At 45.3% G+C, this 27,492-nt stretch overlaps 1 protein-coding gene across 5 annotated transcripts in view; it reads left to right on the top strand.

Moving 5' to 3' along the window:
* Window positions 1–27,492, top strand: part of SFXN5 (sideroflexin 5) — a 116,459-nt gene that overhangs the window by 25,346 nt on the left and 63,621 nt on the right. For all 5 annotated transcript variants that reach the window (XM_081253936.1, XM_081253939.1, XM_081253935.1 and 2 more), the window contains exons 4-6: window positions 13,895–13,921; window positions 14,410–14,464; window positions 16,661–16,686. In XM_081253936.1, coding sequence (XP_081110062.1) covers window positions 13,895–13,921; window positions 14,410–14,464; window positions 16,661–16,686 — 108 coding nt within the window. The remainder of the gene's footprint in view (window positions 1–13,894; window positions 13,922–14,409; window positions 14,465–16,660; window positions 16,687–27,492) is intronic.

A 27,492-nucleotide genomic window follows, 5' to 3' on the forward strand; every position in this document is an offset into this window, starting at 1 on the left:
ATTTTCCGTGCCTCATTTCAGTCTGAAGACTCCTGTCCTTCAGTTCCATTATTTTTCTCTGAAACTTTCATTTCTGAAGACCACCTCCCTCCAGCTCCAGGCCTTCCTCTTGGTATACACCTTCATTTTGGTGGAACACCTCTTCTGATGGCTTCCTGAAAAAAAGGCAAATGGGAAGAAAATTTTGAATCCTTTTAGATCTGAAAAAAAGGTAATTTGTAATTGTAATTCTGCGCTCAGCTTTAACTGACAGTTTGGCTAAGGAGAAAATTCCAGTTTTTAGGTTGATAATCATTTTCCTTCAGAATTTTGGAGACATTGCTCTTCTGGCTTCCAGTCTAGCTGTTGAAAAAGCCAATGCTATTTTATTCCTGATTCTTTGCAAGTGACCTGTTTTCTCTCTTTGGGAATGTTTAGGATCTTCTCTTTATCTATACAGTTTACTTCTAAAACTCCACAATGCCATCTCTTTTAAAATTCATTATTTTGGGTTCCTGGTGACCTCTTTCAATCTGAAGACTCCTATCTCTCAGTTCTGGCAACTTTTCTTATACTGTTTCTTTGATAATTTCTTCTCATTCTGGAATTCCTATTAGTCAAATATTCAACATCTTAGATTAACGCTCAGATTTTCTTATCCTTTTTTTCTCTCCTATTCCTTCACTTTGTCCCTCTGCTTGGCTTTACAGGAAATTTCTTTGAGTTTATATTCAACATGTCTATTGAATTTCTAACTTCAGCTAGTATAATTTTAATTTCTGAGAGCTATTTGATTGTTTCTTTTCTTGGTTCTTTTTAACAGGATCCTCTTCCTGTTTTGTAAATATAGTATCTTCTCATTGGTCTGCATTCTGGAAGCCAAGTAGGAGAAGGAGGCTGGAGTCCCAATATTCACTTTGCAGATTTTCATTAATTTCCCTGCTTTTTAGCCTCACCTGCCTCCACTCTCCACTGGGCTAGTATTCCCAAGCCTGGAGTCACTTGGATTCAGTTTCTCCAGAAGGTTGATAAACTTCCATTGTCTGGGGGATACAGGTGAGGGCGGTAAGAGTCACCTAGCTGTGTGGGGAAGGCCGAGGGGTTCTACTGCTTTGAATACAGATTTTCAACCAAATCCCTGTGTTTAGCCCTATGATTAACTCTTTGTTCCTGGGGTGCTTGGTCCCTCCAAGTTCTGAACTTTGCTGGTGCCCTGGGGGTGGTGGCCTGGCTCCTTTTTATTTTAAGATTTTTTTTTTTGATATGGACCATTTTTAAAGTCTTTATTGAATTTGTTACAATATTGCTTCTGTTTTTATGTTTTGGTTTTTTGGCCGCGAGGCATGTGGGATCTTAGCTCCCCGACCAGGGATCAAACCTGCCACCCCCTGCATTGGAATGTAAAGTCTTAACCACTGGACCACCAGGGAAGTCCCATGGCCCAGCTTCTTACGTGTGCCTTCTGCGGGCATTGAGGGGAGGCTTCCTCCTCTCTGCTGGATCAGTTACTAAAACTCTACTCATTCTCCATCCAAAACATGTTGCTGTCCCTCCTCTGCTGTTGTCTTCTCTTCTGTTCCGTTGGTGACTCTGTGAGACACCGCCCCTGCCTTCTAGCACCTTTAGGTACAAAGCCCAAGCTGAGGCCCTGTGCTGCCACGTGACACACTAGTACCTGGTGGGGTGTTCCATAGGGTGGGTAGCTAAGCCATCAGCCCTCCCTAGTCCAGTTTGTTTCACTGTGTATTTATGGAGCACCTTCAGGCCAGTGTTGGTGCTAGGGCCTGGGGAGAGAGGAGGGGAGAAGCTAGAGGAGGGTCCTGCCTTGTGGACTCCCCAGAATCTCGGCAACGACAGTGAAAACACATGATGCTGTGGGAGAGCAGAGGGAGGAGTAACCTGCCCAGACTAGGGGAGTCTGGAAGAGATTTCTAGCCTGAGATTTGAGGGATGAGTAGGGTCTGGTGAGGAGGAGGGGGTGGATAGGAGGAGTCCAGGCGAGGAAGCACATCATGGACACAGAGAGAATGGGGCATCCAGAGGAAGGGATAGGTGAATGTGCTGGACTGCAGCCCACAACATGGAGGGAGGGCAGAGGTGCCAACAGAGGCAGCCCCTTGGCCGATGTCCTTGTGCGGGGCCCTGGAAGTGACGTGAGCTGCTGCAGTGCTGCTAAGGCAGGGTCCATCTTCAGGTGTCTGTGTTGCCTGCTGAGTTGGGGGCAGCCGTCAGCAGGGAGGGCAGGCTGGGGTCTCCCCATTCCTGAGCGTGGTGCTGCCCTCTGGCCATGGGCACCGAGGAGCCTGGGTGGTGTGACCTGACACGCCCCTCTCTAGTCCAGAGTAGTCCTCAGACTGTGGCAGTTCCTCGTGGACCTGTCAGGGGTGGTCCAGCCTCCAGGTCCTTCCTGATCCTGTGTCTCCTCCCAGCCCAAGCTCCCCTCTAGTCTGTCTTCACCCCTTGGGACTCATCCTGCTTTCAGAGTTTGGGGAATGAGGTCATGTTTCCCCTCTTTGCTCCCTTCAGTAGCTTAAAGCTGCCTGTCTTGTTTTCTGGGCCTCCTTTGTTTTCTATCCTGAAAGCCCCCATGTGCCTCCAGGGAGCTGGGAGGAGGGGAGAGGGTGGGGGGGCCCTGGCACTAGCTGTACTTCCCGGTTCTGGCTCACGTCGGTAATGCCTGCAGTGTCCATCTGGAGGCTGGGTAGCACAGTGCTCTAGGTGTGAGCCTGCTGCTCAGTCCCCCAATAAACAGATTGCCCGTCCCCCGCCCTCCTGGCTCCCCAGAGCATTGGGATTGGGCTCTGCTGCAGATCTCACAGTGCTTCCCTCCCTGGGCCTCATCTGCAGAGCCACAACCCCTCTGGCTTCCAGAGCCACAGGAAGAAAGGATGGGTGGTGACATACCAGCTCAGGATCTGGGGAAGCCTCAGCGGTCAGGAATTCATGAAGTCCCCATTCCTGGTTCAGGCTGGCCCTGCTCAAGGGTCATGCTTGTGCTGTCTGAAGAGGCCCAGAATGGTTCTTGACTTCATTGTGGAGAATGGCCTTGTATGTTCTTGGGCTCTGTGCCTGTCCTGATGTCCTTTTGCAGGTGTGTGAGTCAGAAGCCCGTGGCTGTGTCTTGATGCCTGTGGGCCTGTCCCGATGTCATGGGCACCAGTGGGTATCCTATACACTAATTTGTTATCTAACCTGCCCTCCAGTTACAACATCCCACCAGGGGGTTTGTGCAAGCAGATTGATAGTTTATTCCCCCCTGATGGCCTTGGTTAGCCGGTGACTGATATCTCCTCCAGAGGCTGTTAACTTGTTAAAAGGTTGCTATACCGATGAAAAATTAGTCCTGAGGATAAAATAAAAATAAATATAATTTACTCTTTGGGCTTGACAGGTAGAAATTTGATGGGCTAGGAACCCTAATAAGGACTGCAGCTATCAGTTAAACAACAAAGCCATAGATGAGAGCAAAAACATAAGTCCAGGCAGCTAAGTTTCTGGATGTTTGCTGTGCTGTGTGCGTTTTATATGCCAGGGCCTTGCTGGAATGGTTTGACGTGGATGGAGATGGGTGGGGTTCAATATGGAACGCTCCCGCATGGTAATGAGGCACCACTCACTGCGAGCTCACCAAGGGCCAGGAGCCTTGTTAATATTTGCACTTTACAAGTATTAACTCAGTTAATCTTCACAGAAACGCTGTTTGATAGATGCCTATATTAACCCCATTTTAAAGGTAGGAAAACTGAGGCTCAGAGAGATTATATTACTTACCTCAGGTCACATAACTAGTATGTGGTGGGACAGGAATGCTGGGCCTGGAAGATTCAATGCCCATCTCTCACCCACTGTCTGAAGGTGGATTTGGAAGGGAAGGTGATACTCTGGAGTGGAATGTGTATGCTAACACGGGGCAGAGTGAGTGGGTGGGGTAGGGGTGCTGTCAGAGGAGCTTGGTGTGTGTGCACGTCTCACAGCCCTAGTCACACTCTGTGGTTAACCCTGCCAGGCCAGGTCATGGGCATCTGCGGGGCACCCAGTACGTGAAAGGCACTGTGGCAGGGGGGCGCGGGGCAGGTTCCTGCCCTCACGCAGCCAGCTCCTGCGCAGGCGCACAGGTAAGCAGGCGCTTGGAGGTAGGCTGGTGGCGAGGCAGTTTGGAGTTACGCTACGGTAGTAGGAGTTCAGAGGTGAGAGACTCCTGAGAACGCAGGCGCTGAGGAAGGGCTTCATGCAGGGGAACGCAAGTGGTTGGATGTAGAACGTAGGGAGAGACCCAAGGCCTGGGAGGGACGTCCCCGTAAGTCACAGACAAAGGCCGAGAAGTAGAGTAGAGAGAGAGAGAGAGCGTGATGAGAGAAAGAGAGAGAGAGGGAGAGAAGTTGAGAGAGGAAGCTGGGAAGTTTCGGGCCAGGTTGTGAAAGTTTCTGAAACCCAGAGAGATGCTGGCTGTGTGGTACTGCAGCAAGGGAGGTGCAGGACAGTGGAACTGTGATCAGATCATTCTGTTCCAGGTAGATGGGGAGGGGTAATTGCCGTTAAGGAAACCAGCTTGGGAGCGACTGGGGTGGTCAGGAGTGAGGGGGGCAGGTCTCTGGGAGCCACTGTAGGCTTCTGAGTGGCTGTTCTGGCCCATCATTACACATTCCCCAGAGGCTGGGAACCCGCCCACCTTACTCCGAGCCTACGAAGCACCCACCATAGCACATTGGTTGCTCAGAGGCCCCATGTAGGATGGATTCTGCCTGCAACCCGCCAAGAAAGGGCAGCAGAGATGTAAGAGATACTGCCAGTCTCCTCCCCTGGCAAAGCAGAAATGGGGTCAGCTGTGTTTGGGCTTTGCTAAAAATAGAAGAGAAGATACTGGAGAGTTAAAAATACTTGCACTCTGAATATTCTCTGGGTATCAGCAGGATTGTCAGAAGCTTGGCTGACGTCCCCCTCTTACCCTGACCCCTAGCCAGAGACTTCTGGGGTCCTGATCGGCACCCAGCCCCTCTGGGGCACCTACAGGTTGGCCCTTATTGTTAGCACAAAATAGGCAAGTGATTAGTATTAGCTGAAGCATATGTATGATGTGCTAGGAGTGGTACTGGGTGCTGTAGACCCATCTCTTGGCTGGGTCATTGTGGTGGCCTCCTGGGTGGTCTCCCCATTCTACCTGGGCCCCCTCTGCTCATTCCCAATATAGTACTCAGAGTGATCTGTGAGAATACACATTACACGGTTCTCTGCTCCAGGGTTTCTCGGCCTCAGCACGATTGGCATTTGGGGCTGGATGGTTCTTTGTCGTGGGGGCTGTCCTGTGCACTGTAGGACATTTAGCAACACCCCTGGCTTCTACCCACGGGGTACCAATTAATGACAACCAGACATTTCCAGATGGCCCCTGGTGAAAAATTGCCCTCCTGTTAAGAACCACAGCTCTAGTAAAAACTCAGAGTAAAAGCCACAGTCCTTAGCACAAGCTGCAACACCCCAATTCCTCTCTGGTTTTGTTTCCTACTCTTTCCCTTATTCAGTCCACTTCAGTCACACTGGCCTCCTTGATGTCCCTCAAACATGCTGGGGAGGCCCACCCTGCCTCAGGGCCTTTGCACTGGCTGTTCTGCTGGACAGAATAATCTCCAACCAGATATCTGCATGGCTCACTCCCTCCTTCAGGTATTTCCTCCAAAGTCACCTCAATGAAAACTACCCTGACCACCTTACTATACATCATCCTACTTGAGAATTTCTCCGGGGAAAGAAAAGTCAAGGGAAGCAAAAGAAGGAGCCACTAGGGTCAGAGGCAGGACAAGAGATGGAATTTTGGGGGGCCATGGCTAGGGGGGGGGATCCAGGGACTAGAGGTGCTTCTGGGAGTGGGGAAATGCAACCTCAGTGTCTCCCCCTTCCCTCTACCACCCCAGCTCCAGCCCTGGTCTTTTCACCCCTCTCCCGTATGACAGGAGCTGTGGCCCTGGTCATGTCACTGTGTTCCTGTGTCCCCTGAGTATTCCCCATCCTTCACCCCTCCTTTTTCGAGGACCCTACTGCAATAAATTTTTTTAAAAATCCATCCTTGCTGCTAGTACACTCTCCCTATCCTTACCCTGTCCTACTTTCCCACGTTTCTTGAAGCCCTCATCCTTCTAACATATGAGAAAATTTACCTTTTATTATTATTATTATTTTTTTTTTTTTTTTTTTTTTTTTGCTGTACGCGGGCCTCTCACTGCTGTGGCCTCTCCCGTTGCGGAGCACAGGCTCCGGACACACAGGCTCCGCGGCCATGGCTCGCGGGCCCAGCCGCTGCGCGGCATGTGGGATCTTCCGGGATAGGGGCACGAACCCGTGTCCCCTGCATCGGCAGGCGGACTCTCAACCACTGCGCCACCAGGGAAGCCCTACCTTTTATTATTTTTATTGTTTGTCTGCACAAGCATGTGAGCTCTACAGAAGCAGAGATTTTTGGTCTCTTTTTTCACTAATATATTCTTAGTGCCTAGAGCAGTGCCCAGCAAATAACAGGTGCTCAATAAATATTTGTTGGATAAATGAATTTTCTTTAATCGTCACAAGAACCTTGAAAGTAAGTATTCATATTCCTATATCACAAATGAGGAAATGGAGGCTCAAAAAGATTAAGTAAATTGCCCCAAATCACAAATAGGAGATCTGGAATTCCAATTCCCAGAAAATGGTTTGACTGCAGGGTCTGGCCTCTTAAGAGAGAGAAGCTGTGTGTACACGAAAGTCGCGACTGCTAATGTGTGTTGTGTAGCAGAATGAGCGGGGATGTTCTTTCTCCTTTCATCTGTAGAACTGGGGAATACCTTTGCCCCACATAGATATGCATTTGTATCTATTACCTGGGAGTAACCATGGCAACAAAATTAATGGTGAAGAATAATGGGATTGGCCCAAATGATAAATTAAGAAGATTTCTTGTTGTTTTATGGAGGCATCCTCTGCCTTACAGAAGGATCCCCTTCAGGCTCTGTTTAATTACCTTCTGGAGGTTGTTTTAAATAGGCTCTGTCTTTGCTGCTTCAGAGGTTTGGAGAAGCAGCTTGGAAGGAACCAGACTGGGGAGGGGATGGAGCCAGACTGGGGACAGGGCCTGGGCAGTGACTCCTCCATCTGGGGTCTGGGCACTAGAGGTCTCTGGCCTGAGAAGGCAGGGGGCTTCTCCTCCTGAAGCTTGTTTGGGGCCCACTCTCTACCCCTCCCTTGGCTTCTACACTGGGTTTCTAACAGGTTCAGATGGCAGCTCAGCTGAGACTTAGGCCATTTCTGAAATCAGCAAACTTCTGCATTGTTCCAGCAACCTTTCACCCAGCTGTTTCCCCACACCCTCTGTGTCCTCATTCTCCAAGTTGAGAAATCAAGAAAGGTCCAAAGTCACACATCCACGCTGGTTTGTTGCTGCAGCCAGTAAGTTCTAAGGGATCAGGGCTGCACTTTTTAATGTTCAGCCAGAGGCACAGAGAGAGATGGCTGAGCCCAGAGGAGACCAGGCCACACTGAGGAATTGTCCTTTAAAGTGGAGCTGCTTTGGTGGGCTGACAGAAGACTCGGAGGCCTCCCTGTCCTAGATTCTCAATGTGGATGGACTGTCCATTGCATCTCCTTTGGCCTCCCATCAAATGCTTTACATTCCACGACTATCCTTGCTTATAACCTGTTTGTAGGGCTGGCTCATTAAACTGCAAACTAGCAACCAGCTCTTGGCTTGTGGGTGGTATCTGCTGCCATTTCTGCATCCAGCATCTGACCCATGGGTCCAGCAGGTCCCAGGGAAAAGCCCAGACCCAAAGAGTCAGACCCGAGTCCTTGTCCTGTGCTCTCTGTAAGCTGGGCCTGGCATCATCAGACGAGAAGGGACCCTGGAGGGACTAGCTTCCACCTCCTGTATGATTAATTTAAAAAAACAGTGTAAGTCTAAGGAGTGAGGTGACTTGCACAGGAAGACCATGTGAGTTAGTGGCTAAGCCAGGCCCCAAATCTGCGACCCTGACTATTGTTGCTGCAGCCTGGAGATGGGATGAACCCAAATGAGATCAGGTCATGACTAGGAAATTTAGTTTAAAATGGAGCTGTCCCTCCCACCTCACCCCAAAACCTCCTGATGTGGGAGCACTGCCAGATGCCATGAGAAGAGTCTCAACACGACTTAGTGCTCATTCCTTCCTCTCTCCACTGGAAAGCCTTCTCTGATATCATGGGAAACAGTTTCCCAAAACCCCAAATGGGTTACCATAGTTAAGGCTATACTAACTGCTGTAATGAAATGATCTCAAAACACACCGGCTCAAGTAAGATAGACGTTTATCTCTCCCTCATGTAATAGTTTGAGTTCCAGGTGGGCAGGTGGCTCTGCTCCACAGGATCATTCAGGAACCCAGGCCCCTTCCATCATGTTTCTCCACCATCTCCTTGGGTCCTGCTCTCTGCACAGCCCAGGCTACGCTGCAGCCACATCCTTTCTCTGGCTTACAGGCAGGTGACAGCAAGTATAGGCTGGGAGGTGCTAGCCAGGGAAAGGCACATCTCACTTCCCCTCGGATGCCACTGGAGGACTCAGTCACATGGATAAGCCTAACTGCAAAGGAGGCTGGGAAATGTAGTGCAGCAGGTCAGCCACCTGCCCGCTACCTTTCTATTACTGTGGACGAAGGGGCATAGGTTGTGTCGGAAAGTTAACAGTCTATGCCATAGAGGTCAATAAGGGGCTTGGAAGTTGTGCCTGCTATTTCTATTTTCTAGTGGTTACTCTTAAATTTTTAACAATCATTTTTGAGTAGGTAACATGTGAACAATCTACGGAATTCTAAAGCTATCAAAAAAGTATAGCATAAAAAATAAGTTTCCCTTTCCCTGTCTCCCAGTTTCCCACTTCTTCTCCCTAGAGTAACCATCAGTTTCTTCTGTATCCTGCCAGAGATAACTGCATACATTTATCCTTTTCCTTTAAGTGCTAATGATATAATAGTGATAACTCCAGGGACATTCAGTGGAGCATGATTGTAATAGCAAGAAACGGGACAGTCACAAAAGGACAGATATTGTATGATTCTACTTATATGAAATATCTAGAGTGGTCAAATTCACAGAGACATAAAGTAGAATGGTAATTGCCAGGAGCTGAGGGAAGGAGCACTGGGGTGTTAGTACTTACTGAGTACAGCGTTTCAGTTGGGGAAGATGAAAAAATTCTGGAGATGGTTGGTGGTGTACAACAATGTGAATGTACTTAATGCCACCGAACTGCCACTTAAAAATGGTTAAATGGTAAATTTTATGTTATTTATATTTTACCACAATAAGGAAAAGATGAGAAATAGCTGAAAAGTCCACCAATAAGGTGCAGTTTACAATATATTCATTCAACGTTTCTGTTAGGAAGAATAAGGCTGCTCTCCATGCTCTGATGTGGAAAGATCTCCACATATACATACTAGATGCCTAAAGGGACAGATACTGGTAGGCTGGCATTTAGAGATGGTTCATGGGGATGCAAGAGTGGGGGTTATGGAACCAGACTGCTCGGGTTCAAATCCCAGTGCTGCCGTGGGATTCTGGGCAAATCACTAAACATCTCAGTGCCTCAGTTTCCACATCTATAAAATGGGAGATATACTGGTCCCTGCCTCATAGGGTTGTTGAGGAGATTAATAAGTTAATATGTACAAAGCCCTCAGAAAGGTGTCTGACACATAGCACTTATTCGCTAAATGTGACTGAATGAGTCTGCGTCCCAGGTCACGAGCTGTAGTTCTGGCTCCACCTCCGAGACCCTGGGCATGGCTCTGAGCTTTACTTTTCTCATCCGTCCTATGGAAACAGATTTCTGAGTGTGAGACTCAAATAGTTAATGGGACCATTGCCACTTATCTGTGACACTAGCCTGCCTGGGCCGTGTGTGGAGGTGTCATCGCGGTTGGAGAACACTCCTATGAGCTCTGGGCTTCTGGCCTTGCCTGCTCACACCCCTGCTGAACTTCTGCCTTTGCTGCTGAGCCGGTGCTGCCTGAGTCTCCATCACTGCTCTCTGGGTGGGGGCGGAGAAGGCAGTCCTTGAACCTGAGGGACACAGATGCAGCTATGGATTACAAGGGCTGCTTGGCTGGACTTGGGCAGGAGGGGAGGAACAGGTGCTGGGGAGGAGCGTCTGCTGCCCGGCTGCAAAGGGAGGTTTTGGGACCTCAGATGATGTCAGCCAAACTTCTTCCTCCTCTTGTGCCTCAGGCCTGGCTGTCACCCTGGCCAGACCAGACATCGGTGTGCTCCAGAGGGCCCCTGGAGAACAGGGGGGACACAAGTCTGGAGGCAAGGAGGCTTGGGTGCCCATCTCCATCCTGCCACCAGGCCCCTCGAACCATGGCTGAGTCACTTAGTCTCTCTGAGATGAGTTGCCTTGTCTGAAAGTAGTCTACCCACCTCACAGGCATGTTGTAGGAATAAGACAATAGAGATGAAGTTATTTTGAAAAATAATTAAGTCCTTTTAAAAAATACTGCTCCTTTGACTGACTTCCCCTCTATGTTAGGCATTTATGGAGCATGATCTAGGGGCCAAGTATTTCAGTTATGCGTGTCTCAGTGAACCTCTGTATTGGTCAGTATAAGCCAAGTGCTGTAACAAACAACCCCTGGATTTCAGGGACTTATACAGTAACGTCTGTTTGTCACTCGTGTCAGAGTCCAGTGAAACTCAGGAACTTGGCACATGCCGTTGTCCTGGGGCCAGCCTCCTTTTACCTCATGGCTTTACTGTCTTCTAGGGCCTCATTGTCCTCCTCTGGATCCTCTGTGGGAGGCTTTGGGGCCAAGCCTGGAAGTGGTGAACTCCACTTCCACCCACAGTCCATTAGCTAGCACCCGGCCATGTAAGGCCATCGGACTGTGGGGGAGGCTGGAACGCACAGACTTAGCTGTGTGCCCAAAGTGAAATGCCAGCTGCCAGGAGCACCAAGCATAGTCCCCGCCCTGCCCTTACAGCACCCCATTGTACTAATGGAGAAACTGAGGCATGGAGGCAAAGTAATTTGCCCAGGGCCACACATCCAGTAAGTGATTGGAATGCAGGCTGCCTGGTCCTAACACCTGCTCTTTACACTGTTCTTTAATGTCTTAGATCAGGGTTTTCAGCCCAGGCTGTTCATCAGAATCATGGGGATGTTTTTTCTTTATTTAAAGAATTGTATGAAGAGATCTTGAGTTTTTAAAAAAATAAATAGCTTTAGATTTGCTGTGTGCATGGCTCTAGGAGATGGTGGGGGCTGGCATTCAAAGGCAGGCCCCTGCTCTGAGGAGCTGGGCTATGACTGTACAAGGTGAGGGGACCCGGACCCAGGAGATTCTGATTTGGGGTGGAGAGCGTGGGGTGTTAGGAGTCTGTGCCCAGGGCCTGGGGTTGCACCTGGGATGATGCTGGGACGTGGTGGGATGCACTGCAGAAGGCACTTTCTGAGCAAAGAAAGATCAACCTTTTATCATTTTTTTTTTACCTCTCTGCTGTTATGCTCTCACATACCATCTTTGGCTAACAGTGATTCTACATTTGGTTTTTCTTTCTTTAGTCTCCTCTGTTCCTCAAATATAATTAAGAAAAAAAATCTACTGCTTCTAATCTTTCTGGGTCTGGAATAGCAGACAATCAAATATGTTTGAAATGTATCTAAAATCAGAGTGATTAGGCTGTGAATTAGGCTTAAGGGACTGCTGTTAGTAAAATGCATAAACTTTAATACAGATGGTCCTTGACTTACGATGGCTCAACTTACAATTTATAGACTTTATGACGGTCTGAAAATGATATGCATTCAGTAGAAACTGTACTTTGAATTGTGAATTTTGATCTTTTCCTGGCTAGTGTTACGTGGTCTGATACTCTCGTGATGCTGGGCAGGCAGCGAGCCGCATTTACCAGTCAGCCACGAGATCGAGGGGGAAACCACCCATACACTTAGAACCATTATGCACCCACACGACCAGTCTGTTTTTCACTTTCAGTACAGTATTCAATGAATTACATGAGATATTCAGTACTATATTATAAAATAGCCTCTGTGTTAGATGACTTTGCCCAACTGTAGGCTAATGTAAGTGTTCTGTGCACATGTAAGGTGGGCCAGGCTAAGCTATGACGTTTGGTACTTTCGGTATGTTAAATAATTTCAACTTATAATGGGTTTATTGGCACATAACCCCACTGTAAGTCGAAGAAGGTCTGTATATTAATTTTATAACTCTATTATTGCTACCCAGTAGCATTCTGCAGCTTACTTTATATCGCAGATGACAACATTGCCGTATAAATGAAACATAACTATTCTGTTATAAAACTTTAAACATCAATGCTGACCACATCTCCCCTCTTACCTCATACCCTTCTTGCTCTGTTAAAAATGCACTGGCCTTTGGTTTGCCCACAATGTAAAATTTTACTTGCCATATTTTCTTGATTCTAAAAAGGCTATTTTATCATCTCTTAAATGGGATGAATCTTTTAACTGATGGACGTCTTGGCATTATGCCACTGTTTTCTTTCTTTTTTTTTTTTTTGCGGTATGCGGGCCTCTCACTGTTGTGGCCTCTCCCGTTGCGGAGCACAGGCTCCAGACGTGCAGGCTCAGCGGCCATGGCTTACGGGCCCAGCCACTCCGCGGCATGTGGGATCTTCCTGGACTGGGGCACGAACCCGTGTCCCCTGCATCAGCAGGCGGACTCTCAACCACTGCGCCACCAGGGAAGCCCTTTTTAAAATTATTTATTTATTTATTTATTTATGGCTGCATTGGGTTTTCGTTGCTGCATGCGGGCTTTTCTCTAGTTGCGGTGAGTGGGGGCTACTCTTTTGTTGTGGTGCGCGGGCTTCTCATGGCGGTGGCTTCTCTTGTTGGGGAGCACGGGCTCTAGGCGCACGGGCGTCAGTAGTTATGGCACGCATGCTCAGTAGCTGCGGCTCATGGGCTCTAGGGCGCGGGCTCAGTAGTTGTGGCACATGGGCTTAGTTGCTCCACAGCATGTGGGATCTTCCCGGACCAGGGCTCAAACCCGTGTCTCCTGCATTGGCAGTCAGGTTCTTAACCACTGCGCCACCAGGGAAGCCCCATAGTTTTCTTTCTTAGTGGCACATAATAGTATGTCTTAGGATCAACGATGTCTTAGAGTCGATGAAATGCAGTATTTTTATCATTTGAAGGAATTGAAAAATTGTTCTCCAGCCCATCCCCATGCTGTGCTGGAAGAGACAACCTCCTCATTCATTTGAAAGCACACAACCTTCTTATAACAATAACAAAAATAGGAATAATAGTATCTACAAGATTTTGCACTTGTAAAGCACCTACTATGTGTTCAGCACTGCTCCAGGCACTTTTCACATGCCTCTTCAACAATGTTAGAGCACAGCTATTATCCCCATTTTACAGATGAGGAAATTGAGACTCAGAGGTAGAAGTGGCAAATCCAGGGATCCAGGCAGTCTGTGTAGCTCTGAAAAATTATGCTGTGCTGCCTCTAGTGATTCTGGGAGACAGCTGAAGTATCTTCATTTAAATCAGGGCTTCTTACCTGGCCACACCTTAAAATGAACTAGGGAGCGTTAGGAAAATGCTGGAAGAATTCTTCAAGTAAGTTTACAGCACAGCCAGAGTCGAGAACCCTTGGTTTAAATAATCTATGTGAGATCCCCCAGCTCTGCTGTTCTGGGATCTCTGGCCTTCCTACCTACCCCCTGATGCCACCCCGCCCCCAGCCCAGGGTAGCTGCCAGACCTGGGGCAACCAGGACAACCTGAGCCTCTTAAGGTCTTTGGAGCTGGATTCCTTGGTTAGAAAATGTGGCTTTGAGACCTTAAACTGATATGTGCTTTTAATCTTTGTTTTTTCTTTTCTTTTCCTTCCTCTCTTTCCCTTCCTTCCTTCCAGCTCTGGAGTGCACAGAAAATCAAGCAGGTAATTCAATTTTGGATTCTTTTCCTTCCTTTCTACTGTTCTCAGAGACCCGGCCCTGCCCTGCCCTGGCCCGACCCCCCTTCTTTCTTCCCCAGCACCAGGGTCTGAATTTCTGAAGACTAGAGCTCAGGTCAGCCTGCCTTTCCCTGGGCCCCCTGACCTCCTTCCCCATGGGCTCCTTCCACAAAACCCTTATTGTGGGCCTGTTGTGTGCATGGCATGGGGGACAGAGGGCCTGCAAGGTAGACATGGTCTGCTCTGTGCTGCATTCAGCTTTGAGCACTAGTTAGGAGAAGCTCTGTTTATGGCCCGTGTTTGGTTTACTCTTGCCCCGAGCGGTGGGAAGGATTGACTGACCACAAGGCAAGGTGGGATACAGCCATTGGCCACCTAAGTCTTCCTGGGGGAGCTGTCCTCCCCTTCCCCCCTCCCATGTCCCATCTCCCTCCCCAGCTGTCACCCTGTGCTCTGTTCCCGGCTCTTGCCAGGCTATTCTACACCCGGACACCAATGAGAAGATCTTCATGCCCTTTAGAATGTCAGGTAAGCCCTTGGGAACCTCTGGTTCTGCCTCGCCTGGGCCGATTACAATGGTCACAGATCCAGGAGTGTCCAGATGCGCTTGGCCTGAGGGACGTACAGAGCCTGTTACACACACGACCACACTCGCACCTGCATGGTCACTTTGGCTCAACTGTACAGGACTGGCCAGCCTATGGAGCTTTAAAAATGTGCCTGTCTGCCTTTACTGCCTGAGCAGTTGGGGTAGAGTCGAGCCCTCCACAGGTGAATCTGGTGCCCCCAATGCCAGGTTACACCCCATTCACTCAGCAGCAGCCCCAGGGTGATGCCTGCTAGGACGAGCCCTGCCTTCCATGAGCCACTCCTCTCCTACCTGTGCACACTGAGTGCCTTCCTTCCAAGCCCTACTCAGCCTTTTCATGCAGTTAACCCCCAGACTAACTCCCTTGTCTCTGATCCTACTTTTTTTTTTTTTTTTGTGGTGCGTGGGCCTCTCAGTGCTGTGGCCTCTCCCGTTGCGGAGCACAGGCTCCGGACACGCAGGCCCAGCGGCCATGGCTCACGGGCCCAGCCGCTCCGCGGCACGTGGGATCCTCCCGGACCGGGGCACGAACCCGTGTCCCCTGCATCGGCAGGCGGACTCTCAACCACTGCGCCACCAGGGAAGCCCTCTGATCCTACTTTTAACCTGCCCTTCTGAATGTATGCACTACATTTGTACCACTACACACACAGGGAGGCGGATTCCCGTTCTGTGGAGACCAGTGGGCAGAGAGGGTAATGGAAGAATGGGTATAAGATCCCTGCCCTCAGGAAGTCCCTGCCCTGTGGTCACTAGAGGGACAGCTCTGTTACGTAGAGCTTAATGGCCTAGAAAGCACTTGCCCATACACTGGCTGGGGCTGGTGTGGTTGTCCTGCTTACGGTTCTGAGAGGCTAAGGGCCTTGTCCAGAGTCACACAGCGGAGGTCAGACTCACACCAGCATGCTGATGCCTCCTCCATGCCGTTTCTCAGTGCGACGGAGTGTACCCCCCACCCCTGAGTCACAGGGCGGGTGGGAGGGCTGGTGGCTGCTGCCTTGGGAAGCCCTCAGGTGGCTGGAGGAAGGGTCCCTACCAGTGGGTGTTCTCAGTCCAGGAGGTTAGTCAGGGTCCCTACCCTCAGAGAGCCTGAACTCATGGGGCTGAGAGAATAGACAAGCACATGATGTCATTGTGCAAATGGTCAGTTAGTGCCCGGTGACCCTTGCTTTGCCATGAGGAACTCCAAGGCGGTGAACGCTCTTGTAGCTGCGGCTGTAGGTCCTCCCCAGTGCCTGCGTGGGGCCATAGCAGGCTCTCCCTCTGAGACTGGCTTATTCTGCGATTCTCTGATCAGTCTTTGGGCCTCTCCCTGGAGGGGTGCAGGTAGGAGAGTGGCGGCTCATGTGTACAAATATGCACACGCAGGACCCCAACCTTTGCTCTAGACGTAACCCGTGCAAGTGTTGCTCCCTGCTGCTGGGCCACCAGCTGACTGGCTGCTGTAAGTTAGTGGCTGGGACAGGAGGATGCCCACCTACAGCAGTGAGGCTGGGGGAGGGGCCTTGCCATAGTCTGGGGGCCCTGAGCCGTGGGGAGACGGCCAGGGCCCAGCTGCACTTCATGCCAGCCCTTTCCTGCTCTACTGAGGATGTCCAGACAGGGCCCTAAAGATTCAAAGAGCTCTGGCACTTAGAGGCACACATCTCAGGTGGGTAGGGAATGCCCTTTCCAGAAATGGTCATGAAGCTGGGAAAGTAAGGGTGTGTTTTAGAAAGACAGGCTGAGGGAAGGAGGAGGACATCCCAGGACCTCCAGAGACATTGTGGTGAGGCTGGCGGGGCTTCGTGGCTCCCGGAGGAAATCGTGGGGGGACCACCAAGTGCAGAGTGGCAGCGCCTCCGCTGTGGGTGCCTCCTTCAGGAATGGGCCCCTGGCTTTGGGGGCGAGTGAGGACTGAGGGGAACAGAGACAAGGAGGTTGGGGGACACAGGGGAGCCCTCTGTCTTGGGGAGGGCTGGGCTGGGAAAAGGTCTGGGGCTAGAGGTGCCTCCCGCTTAACTGACCTGAGCCCTCTCCCTGGGACCACTGCCAAGACCAAGGCCAGAAGTCTCTCTGGCCTCCCAGTTGAAAGGCAGGTGGGGCAGAGTCAGGTGGGATTATAAAACCCGACTCTTCTCTCTGTCCTCTCACAGGTTACATTCCTTTCGGGACGCCAATTGTAAGTATTACCTTCAAAGGGTTTTCTTTTCTAAAAAAATTTTTAATGTATAACTACATCGCTGTTCATAAATATTTGAGTTGTTGATTTAGGATAAATTCCTGGAGGGGACTCACTGGAGAAAATATCATATATTTCTTTTTAATTCTCTTGATGTGTATTGTCAAACCTGTTTCCATAGAACGTGTGCCAATGTACACCCAACAGGGCCTCAAAGTGCCTTCATCCCTATATATTTCCCATTCCAAGTATTGTCGTTAGTTAGGACATGCTGGTTAGATTACAGGGAAGTTTTCCCAGAAAGCTTGGGAAGTCAGAAAGTAAGGGTGCCTTCTGAAAACTGGAAAATTCAGCATTATTTTTGTTCTGTTTTGAAATCAGGATTAAGCTTACTGTTAATCTTTTTATATTGGGGTAAAACAAATGTACAGAAAGGGTGCATTTGTCATAAATGTACGGCTTGATAAGTTTTCACAAAGTGAGCTCATCTAAGTAAATATCACTTAGATAAAGATATAGTGCATTACCAGCGTCTCAGAAACCTCTTATGTACCCCCTCTCAGTCACTAACCTCACAGGGAACCACTTTTCTGACTCCTTCATTATATTCTCATTTTGCCTGTTATTGAACTTTATATAAATGGAATCACTTATATAAATGTACTTTTTGGAGACTTGGCTTCTTTCACCCAATTGTTTATGAGACTTACTGTTATATGTAGTATTAGCTTGTTCTTTTTTGTGGCTGTATAATATTCCACTGCTATAATTATATAGAAATTTCTTTATTCATCCTACTGTTGGTAGACATTTAGGTTGTTTCCAGTTTGGAGTTTACAACAACAAGCTTTGAACATGATTGTACAAGTCTTTCAGAGGATATATATAGAGATACATACACACGCACACACACACACACACACACACACACCCCTACACACATCCTCATTTCTCTTGCATTGTACCTAGGAGGCTAAAGAGATAACAACTAAATGTGGCATGTGATCCTAGAATTGGGATTGGGATCAGGGCAGGTGTATATGGAAAATGGTATTGCAGTTTCTTATAAACATACACCTACAGTGTGAGCCAGCAGTCCTACATTTAGGTATTTACTTCAAGAGAAGTGAATACATATGTCCACACAAAGATCTATATATAAACATTTATAGTAACTTATTTTCATCTTAGCCTAAAGCAGGAAACAGACAAGAATGACCAACAGATGTTAAAACCACTAAGTGAAAAACTGATGGGGAACAGGATATTTACCTAGTCTGAAAGTTTCCTATATATTTCATAAATATCATTCATTCTATGTTTATTAATTGGAAGCCTCCTGTAAATAAGGGTCTTCCCTTCTGCCTCCCATTTTCTTGTTTTTTAAAACTGTCAGGGCTCCCCTGGTGGCGCAGTGGTTGAGAGTCCGCCTGCCGATGCAGGGGACACAGGTTCGTGCCCTGGTTCGGGAAGATCCCACATTCTGCAGAGCGGCTGGGCCCGTGAGCCATGGCCGCTGAGCCTGCGCTCCACAATGGCAGAGGCCACAACAGTGAGAGGCCCGCGTACTGCAAAAAACAAAACAAAACAAAACAAAACTGTCAGTATGGTCTTGTATATTTTTTATATTCAGTGGATAGTAATTTACTTTTTTCATTATTCATTTTTATATACAAATTGTGCCAAATTTGACCAACAGAAACCCTTTAAAGCAATTTCAGTGTCCATTTGACATGTCTTTTTTATGCTATGAGTATGTACTTCAATACTTTCTAGCACAATGTATGGATATTCCAAACTCATCTTGTAGTTTCTCTGCCCCATTTCTCCAAAGAGCCTTGGTTCCTTTTAGAGGGGAATGGTATTTAGAAACCAAAATCTGGATAGTTAAGTGTGCTCATTGTTACTGGTATGTCATTGTTTCTAGGCCCTCTTAGCAGACAGAGCTAGGACATACAGCTTTTTAAAAATCATGACTACATACTAATACCTCTAATTCCAATCCAACATCTCAGAGTTCTTCCCCTCCTTCCAGTCCATATCTACATCTTCCTTCTCCCTGAATGAGAATACAACAACAATGTATTTATTCAGTTACTAAATCTTATATATACAAATAAAAGAATTTCAGAATTGCTACATTAATGCCACTCAAACATGTATTAATCCTCCCCCCCCCCGCCAAATGTATTAAGTAAAGCTTGAGATTTCTCTGAAGTTCTTTTTGTCCGTTGAATAGATCCTACTGAGAGTATATAGTCAGAGAACTGTGTTCAGAAGTTATTTGAGAGGGCTTCCCTGGTGGCACAGTGGTTGAGAGTCTGCCTGCCAATGCAGGGGACACGGGTTCGTGCCCCAGTCTGGGAGGATCCCACATGCCGCGGAGCGGCTGGGCCCGTGAGCCATGGGCGTCTGCTGAGCCTGCGCGTCTGGAGCCTGTGCTCCACAACAGGAGAGGCCACAACAGTGAGAGGTCCACATACCGCAAAAAAAAAAAAAAAAAAAAAAGTTATTTGAATTAATTATTTTCTTCTGTGTGTATATGTTATTTATTTGATATACAGTTAGGTTTATTCATTTCTGTTGCCACTGAATTTCATGTTTTCCCATTCTTATTGACTTATTTTGGGAACTATATAAAATGTCAACATAGTTCAAAAGTCAAAAGCTATGTAAAAAAGGCATAATAAAAGTCCCATTTCCCTCTCTATCCCTTCTACCTCCTTCCCACCCATCCTCTCTAAGTAAATTTTATCCTTCCTATTTCTTTTTGTAAAAATAAGCAAATACAAATACATTTCCCTTTCTTTTTTTCTATAAAAGGTACTGTATTATATAACCCTTCTGTGCAATTTTTTTTTTTTTGCTTAATGACATATCCTGGGAATCACAGTGTATCAGTTTATAGCAATCTTCCTCATTCTTTTTTTTTTTTTTTTTTTTTTTTTTTTTTGCGGTGCGCAGGCCTTTCACTGTTGTGGCCTCTCCCGTTGCGGAGCACATGCTCCGGATGTGCAGGCTCAACGGCCATGGCTCATGGGCCCAGCCGCTCCACAGCATGTGGGATCCTCCCGGACTGGGGCACGAACCCGTGTCCCCTGCATCAGCAGGCGGATTCTCAACCACTGCGCCACCAGGGAAGCCCCCCCCCCTTTTTTTAAAATAGCTGCATAGTAGTTACTACGTAGTAGTTACTTCCATACTACATGGAAGTACCATAAGTTATTCAACTATTTTCCTACATATGGACATTTAGACTATTTCCATTATTTTGCCAATATGAATAATGCAAGAATAGTCTTGTGCATGTGTTTTGATATTGTTGGAGATATATCTTGAGGGTAACTTCCTAGCTTCTATCTAAGGACTAATTAAATAGACATTTCTGGCAATACTGGGCAAGAAAAAAGAGAGAAGATACAAATAAAAAATACTAGGACTAAAAAGTATAATAATTACAGATATAATAGAAGTTTAAAAGATCAAAATGCATTGAACAATCTGGGGCAGTAAATTTGAAGACTTAGAAAAAAATGGATACATTTCTGAGAAAGTACAGGTTACCAAAAACTGCCTAGCAAGAGGAAATATAGAATTTGAAAAGACCTGTAAATAGAAAGAAATTAGATCAGTTGCTTAAAATATATGCACCAAAGAAGTAACAAACAAATAAAAAATTACCACTAGGCTCCCATGATCTTTCAGATGACTACACTCAAAGGAATAGCCAAACTCAATCTTTACACAACTCTTTAAAGAGAATAAAAAAGAGGAAATATTCCCCAATTCATTTATGAGGCACTTTGAGACCAATACCAAAGAAGTAAGTATGAGAAAGAAAAATTATAGGCCAATATCACTTATGAAATTACACATAGTCTAAATGAAATAATAGCAAGTTGAATCCAGCACTGTATTAAACTATATCAAAAAAGATTTACCCAAAATGGTAACATTAGAGAATGTATTAATATAGTTCATCACATTAGCAAATTGAAGGAGAAACATGATGATCTCAGTAGATACAGAAAAATCATTTGATAAAACATAACTCCATTTATAATTTTTTTAAAAAGAGGTTAGTTAGGTCTAAAAGGGAGCTTCATTAACTTAATACAGTATCTGTCAGAAAAAACAAAAAAAACTCCAACCCCATAGCAAGAACCATTCTTAAAGATGTCAGATAAAGGTAAAATCTTAATGTCCGGGACAGGGTAAGAATGCCTGATAGTAGTGCTTCTATCCAGCATTTTCCTAGGAGACTAACAAGTACAATAAGACATGAAAAAATAAATGACCAGTATTAGGATTGGAAAGGAAGGAACAAAATTTTTCATGAGAATAGGCAAACTATTGGAACTACTATTTTATAAGATTTCTGGATGTAAGACAAGTATACAAGATAATTGCTGTATGCCTATAAACTATAACAAGCATCTAGAACATGATATATTTTTTTAAAAGAAAGCATTTATGATAGCACTTAGAATGATAAGTTACCAAAAATAAATTCAAGAAAGGATGTGCAAGATCTTTATGGAAAAACGTATAAAACTTTATTGAAGGACATTGGAGATCTAAATAAATGGAGAAATATATCACCTTGGGTGGGAATATTCAATATCATGAAGATACCCATTTTCTTCAAATTATATTTAATTATATTCAATAAAATTCCAATCAAAATCTCAGCAGGATTTTTCATGGAACTTGACAAGTTGATACTAAAAATTATATGAACAAGCTAAGGGCCAAGAACAGCCAAGACAATTTTCAAGAATGAGGTGGTGGGAATTCCCTGGTGGCACAGTGATTAAGAATCCATCTGCCAATGCAGGGGAAGTGGGTTCGATCCCTGGTCTGGGAAGATCCCACATGCCACAGTGCAACTAAGCCGGTGTGCTACAACTACTGAGCCTGCACTCTGAAGCCCGCGCGCCACAACTACTGAGCCCACACCCTGCAGCTACTGAAGCCCGCGTGCCTCCAGCCTGTGCTCCACAACAAGAGAAGCCACCACAGTGAGAAGCCCGTGCACTGCAACGGAAACCCAACGCAGCCAAAAAAAAAAAAAGTATGAGGCGGTAAGAGGAGAGTCACCCTACTAAGTAGTATAAGACAGTTTGGTTTTGGTTTGGAGATAAGCAAATAGATCATTGCAACAGAATAGAAAGTCTGGAAACATGCCCATACCCATATGGAAGCTTGATATTTGACAAATCAGTGGAGAAGAAGGATGGACCATCTAAAAAATGGTGCTACCTATGTGAAAAAGAAATAAAGTTAGATTTCACCTCATACACAAAACACATTAAATATGAAAAGAAAATATTTGCAGCACTGTTTATAATAGCAAAAGAAAAGGAAACCACTGAAATGTCCATCAAGAGAATGGATAAGTATTCATGATTTAGTCATGCAATGGAATACTTAACACAGGAAAGAAAATAATGAACAGGGCTACATTTATCAATATTGATAAATCTCAAAAACAATGATGAATGAAAAAACAGTAGCAGAGTAATAATACTGTCTGATGTCATTTATATAATGTTTTAATATGCAAAGCAGTATTATATATATATTTATGGGTATATTTTTCAAGGATCCATAAAAACATTCATGGGAATTAGCAACAGATTCATGATACTACTTACCTCTGGAGAGAGAGAGAAGGCAATGGAATCTAGCAGAACAGGAGGTGCTTCATTTGTATCTGTTACGTTTCATCTTTTAAAAAGATAAAATTTTCACAAAAATTTGACAAAATGATAAGATTTGGCAGTATGTGGATATTCATTGTAGTATCCTCTAGACTTCTCTGTATGCTTGCAATGTTTCATTTTATACGTATATTTTAAATATATATCAACATGTATAGGGAATATCATTCTCATCACTATCCTTTTGTAGTTTCCCTGAAACTTCTACATTGTTCTGAAATATTCTGAGAAAATCTTATGTTTCCCCCACTGTAATTGTGTGCATTTAATTTCTTTGCATTTCTTATAGTTTTTGCTGTATATATTTCAGTGCAGTGGGGTTTGGTGTGTTCATGACATTTTTATCTTCTTGATGTTGTAATCTCCACCTTCCCACCTCTCTCTCTTTCTTTCTTTCACACACACACACACACACACACACGAAATATCCCTGTTTCATTGAATATTGTTGTCTTGAATTCTACTTCATCTCATATTAATATTTCTATTCCCATTTTATTTGCCTTGTAAATTATTGCCTACACATTTATATCAGAGTGATACTTAATTTTTGTGTATATGTCACTCGTAGACAAAATTGAGCTAAATTCTACTCTTTTTTACCCAGTTTGAGAAACTCTGTCTTTAACTTTAATAATTAATGGAACCCATTCATATTTATTCTGCCACTGGTTATTGTGAGCACTTATCCCAGCCATCAAGTAGCTTGTTTGTTGGTTTGCTTATCAAGTTTGTTATTGTTTCCATTTATTTTCCTGATTTGTACTAGAGTGGTAATTTTCATCGGTGCTTTTGATTTCTTAAGTAGTTTGGAAGGGGAGCATCCTAATCCTCTCTAATTACCATTCTCCTATAATATTTTATGGAGAGATTTCGCTGTATCTACCTTATCAATATCAATAATTGAATAGTAAATAGGACCTCCCCAACCCTACCCATAAAGGAAGAGACTTTTAGCGTACCGTTTTACCCTACTCTCTACTCTACCATTTCACCCATACACACCTGTCAAGATTTTGGAAATAATCTGGAATCTCACCAGTTTTTTGAATCCTTGCTTAACACCTATATTAAACTTCACAATTTTTTAGGCTTTTCGTGTGTGTGTGTGTGTGTGTGTATGTGTGTGTATGTTCTCTATGTTTTGCTAGAGTACTTCTTTGAATAATATTGAGTGTGTGGGCAATACTTTCTGAGACCTTGCATATCTGAAATGACGTTTCTTCCCTTCTTATATATGAACAATAGTTGGCCTGATTCTCTTTTTCTTTATGGATAAACCTCCCCCATTCTCTTTGGGAGCTTTTGGTATTTTTTCTCTTTATCTTTGGAGTGCAGAAATATCCTTAGGATTAAAAAAAACTTCTCCATGTATTTTATAAAATTATACAAGTAATACATGAATATGTTCTTTGGAATTCAAAAATATCACCAAGAATATTTTTAAAGAATATTTTTAAAGTTATACAAGTCATACATGAATATGTTCTCTCAGCTCAGAATTCAAACAATGCAAAAAAAAAAAAAAAAGTAAAGTTCCTCTGACAGCCCTCAACTCCAAATCTATTCCCAGAAGTAACCTCTGTGGAAGTCTGGTGTGAACTTTCAGGCTTTTTTCTAGGCATTTGCAAAGATATGAATCATCACTAAAAATTTGTTTTTAGATAGATATGTTTTATAAGTAAAAATACACTTATTTATCCACAAATAGCTTAATTACACTTAGCAGTTTGCCTCCATAAGGATCCCCTCCCTCCCTTCCTTCCTTCCTTCCTCCCTCCCTCCCTACCTCCTTCCCTCCCTCCCTTCCTTCCTTCCTTCCCTCCTTTCTTCGTTTTCCCTGCTGAGTAGCATTCTCTCCCATAGTGATGGATTTAGATTGTTTCTGATTATTTGCTATTAGAAATAACAGTGCTGTGAAAAATCCTTATAAAGTTCTTTTTGCACAAGTATGATGATTTCTTAAGGGCCCATTCCAGAAACTGAGTTTGCTGTGTAAAAGGCAATGCACATTTCCCTGAACACCAAAAAGATCTCACTTTTTTTCATATATTTATTGGCTGTTTACATTTCCTTTTCCGTGAATTAGCTCTTAACATCCTTTGTCCATTCTTCCATTTGCTGTATTTTCCTAATTGATTTGTAAGCATTCCTTATATATTTTAGATATTAATCCTTTGAATTATATATATTACAAATCTCTCTCCCAGCTGTTCTTCCTTTACTCTCTGGTGTCTTTGTTGTAGAAAAGTTTTAAATATTGATTTTTAAAATATAATGATCTTTCCTTGGATTGAGTTTTGAGTCTTGTCCCCACTTCTCACCTCCATCTCCTTTATTAAAATAACTAGATTTGTGAGAGTTGTGTCTGGGAATCAGCTCTTAGATGTATCTATCAATTCTTCTGTTTTCATTTTCTAATTTATTCATTTTTGCTTTTGTTTTTATAATATCCACTTTTCCTCTTTGATTTGTTTGTGGCTGGTTTCTTAATCTTTTGCCTTGAACTTATTCGTATTTATTCTCATTCTTTCCTTCTAATGAAGCTGTTTCGGGCTCTGAATTTGCTTCTGAGTATATCGAATTCTTGGCTATGTTTAATACATTTTCATATATAGTGATCTATGTTTTTATTTTCTAACTAAGTTTGAAATTATAGCTTTGAATCCTCTTTAGTCTGTTAGATAGTCAGAAGAATGCATTTTAAATTCCAAATGACTGGGTTTTAAAAGGATATATTCCTTTGTTATTATTTTCTAGTTTATCTCATTTTCAGAGAGAGTGACCGCTACAATTTTGCCATTTGAGATTTATTATGGTTTTCTTTGTAGCATAGTATATGATTATATCAGTTAGGAGTAGGACCACTTGTACATAACAAAAAGTTCAAAATAATAGTAACTTAAACAAAATAATTTATTTCTCTCTCATACCAAAGAATTTTGGAGGTAGGCAGATCCCCACAGTCATCAGGAATCCAGGCTTCCATTTTTCTACACCATTCTCAGTGCCGCCTTCTAGTGTCAGTCACCTCATAGCCCAGAATGGCTGCTGAAGTTCCAGTCATCACAGCCACATCCCAGGGAGGAGAAAGAAGGGAGAAGTAAAAGGATGTACCTCCTAGCTGAGTCATTTCCCTTTAAGTAGTCTTCTTCAAAGTGTCACAGAACAGTTCTGTTTGTATTCCATGTAGAACTTAGCTGGATATATAGTCAATCCCTAATTATAGGGATTCTGTTAGTGAGAAAGAAGTGAAAAATAGCTATAGGTAGGCAAACAAGAATCTGCCATAGTAATTTTAATAAATATTCCATCAATGCTTAAAAATAAAAAGATATATCTTTTGGCAGTGTCATCTCTCCCAAGCCAGAGAAGTTGAGTTTGGGGCTTATTCCTCATAAGAGGCCAACTGGACCCTTTCAAAATTAATGGCTGCCATCAACTGGGATAAACTAGCTAACCCAAGGGATGCCAGCACTGTGTCTAGTTCACAGGTGTTATTGAGGACACCCCATATTTTTCCACTCTCTCCTCTTCGTAAGACAAATCAATCACTTCAGGGTCACTATGGCCTTCTAGGCGTCATGGGAACTTGGGTGCTGATCCACTCCCATGTTGTTCAGGGGTTTACTGCTGAAGTAGACGCTGTGAATGTCCTATCAGGACAAGTCCTCTTCCAGCCTGGAGCAAACATCCCTCTGTGGATAAATGTGTAGGATGTGAGAATAGGAATCCCTGGAATCTGAGATCCTGTATGAACACTTGACTGAGGCGAATGGGCAGCATGACCTGGGCTGGCCTCAGTGGCAGCCAGAGCCAAAATGACAGGCTCACCTAGCCTCACTTCCTAGCCCCGAATAGTTGTATTCCGGGATTCAGAACAGGGGGGCCAGAGGCCATGTCCCACGAGGAGCCACTGGTCTTGGATAACCTGTAGCCTTCCATCCAGGGACTTTGACGTGGATAAACAATGTGAGGACCCGTTGGTCCCACTCCCTCCCGGGGCCACTGCCTCGCCCAGTAAGGAGGGAGCACTGTGGCTGTCCCGGCACTTCCACCTGAGGCCTGGCTCCCACCAGCCACATCAGCTCCCCTAAGACCCTGCTGTCGTCTGGTAGCACTGAACATCTCAGCAAATGCCTGGTCTGAAGGCGACTGAAGGTTCCAGTCCATGCCTTAGGGAAGCCCCTGCTGTGATAGAATGGGTAAGAAATATACACATGCAGAAACCACTAAAATGCTTACCAAAATAGAAATGGGGTGCCAGCGAATGTGCTAGAACTGGGTCCCTGAGTGATAAAGGGAAGGAGTGAGTAAGGCTGGCAGGTGCCTTGACTAAGATGCTTCTGGAAGCAACATCTAAACTGCCTCCTGCCCAGGTGAGCATCCCTGACTTGACCCCCCACGCTTTTGTCACCTTGCCTGAGAGTAACCCCGCCCCTACCCTGCTCACTCCCAGAGCTCAGGAGAAACGAGCTGGTTTTTTCCCAGAAGCTGGTGCCAGTTTAGTCAGCAGATTTCACAGATCTACTGGCACCCATGTAGTGTCTTATTTTAAGCTTAACATTTGAAGATGGAAACTTTTCCCCCTTTGATGTGTGGCAAAGAGATCCCAATTTATACATAAGCATGGCGGCTAAGCCAGTGCACCACCAAGGCTCTTCCCGAGGTTGGTGCGGTTCATGGCTCCCCTTTTTCAGGTACCTTCCCAGAAGAACCCCACCAACCGTGGTCACTTCTTATAACTGGCATCTCAATTCCCAAGTTTCCACTGAGAGGTGTGCAGCCCTGTCCTTTCCAGGCATGTGTGGCTGGGGAGAGGCAGGGCCAGGGTCCTGGCCCCCATCCCGTCCTCTCTGCATTTCCCCAGCTGGCAGCCTTTACCCTTGGCCCCCATAATGTCTCAGGGCAGGGAGCTGGGTTTCTCTTGTGAGCCTGAGGTTCTCCCAGGTGACATCGTGCCTCCCCTCTCAGCCCTGAGCTCCCTGACGCTGCTGTCCTCCTCTCCCAGCCCCCTGTCATTCTGGAAGTCTCAGAACTTAAGGCCAGAATCCCACTATCCAGCTGGGAGACTGAGGAGGGC

The sequence above is a fragment of the Mesoplodon bidens genome (assembly GCF_964165515.1).
Source record: "Mesoplodon bidens genome assembly, chromosome: 14".
NCBI lineage: Eukaryota > Metazoa > Chordata > Mammalia > Artiodactyla > Ziphiidae > Mesoplodon > Mesoplodon bidens.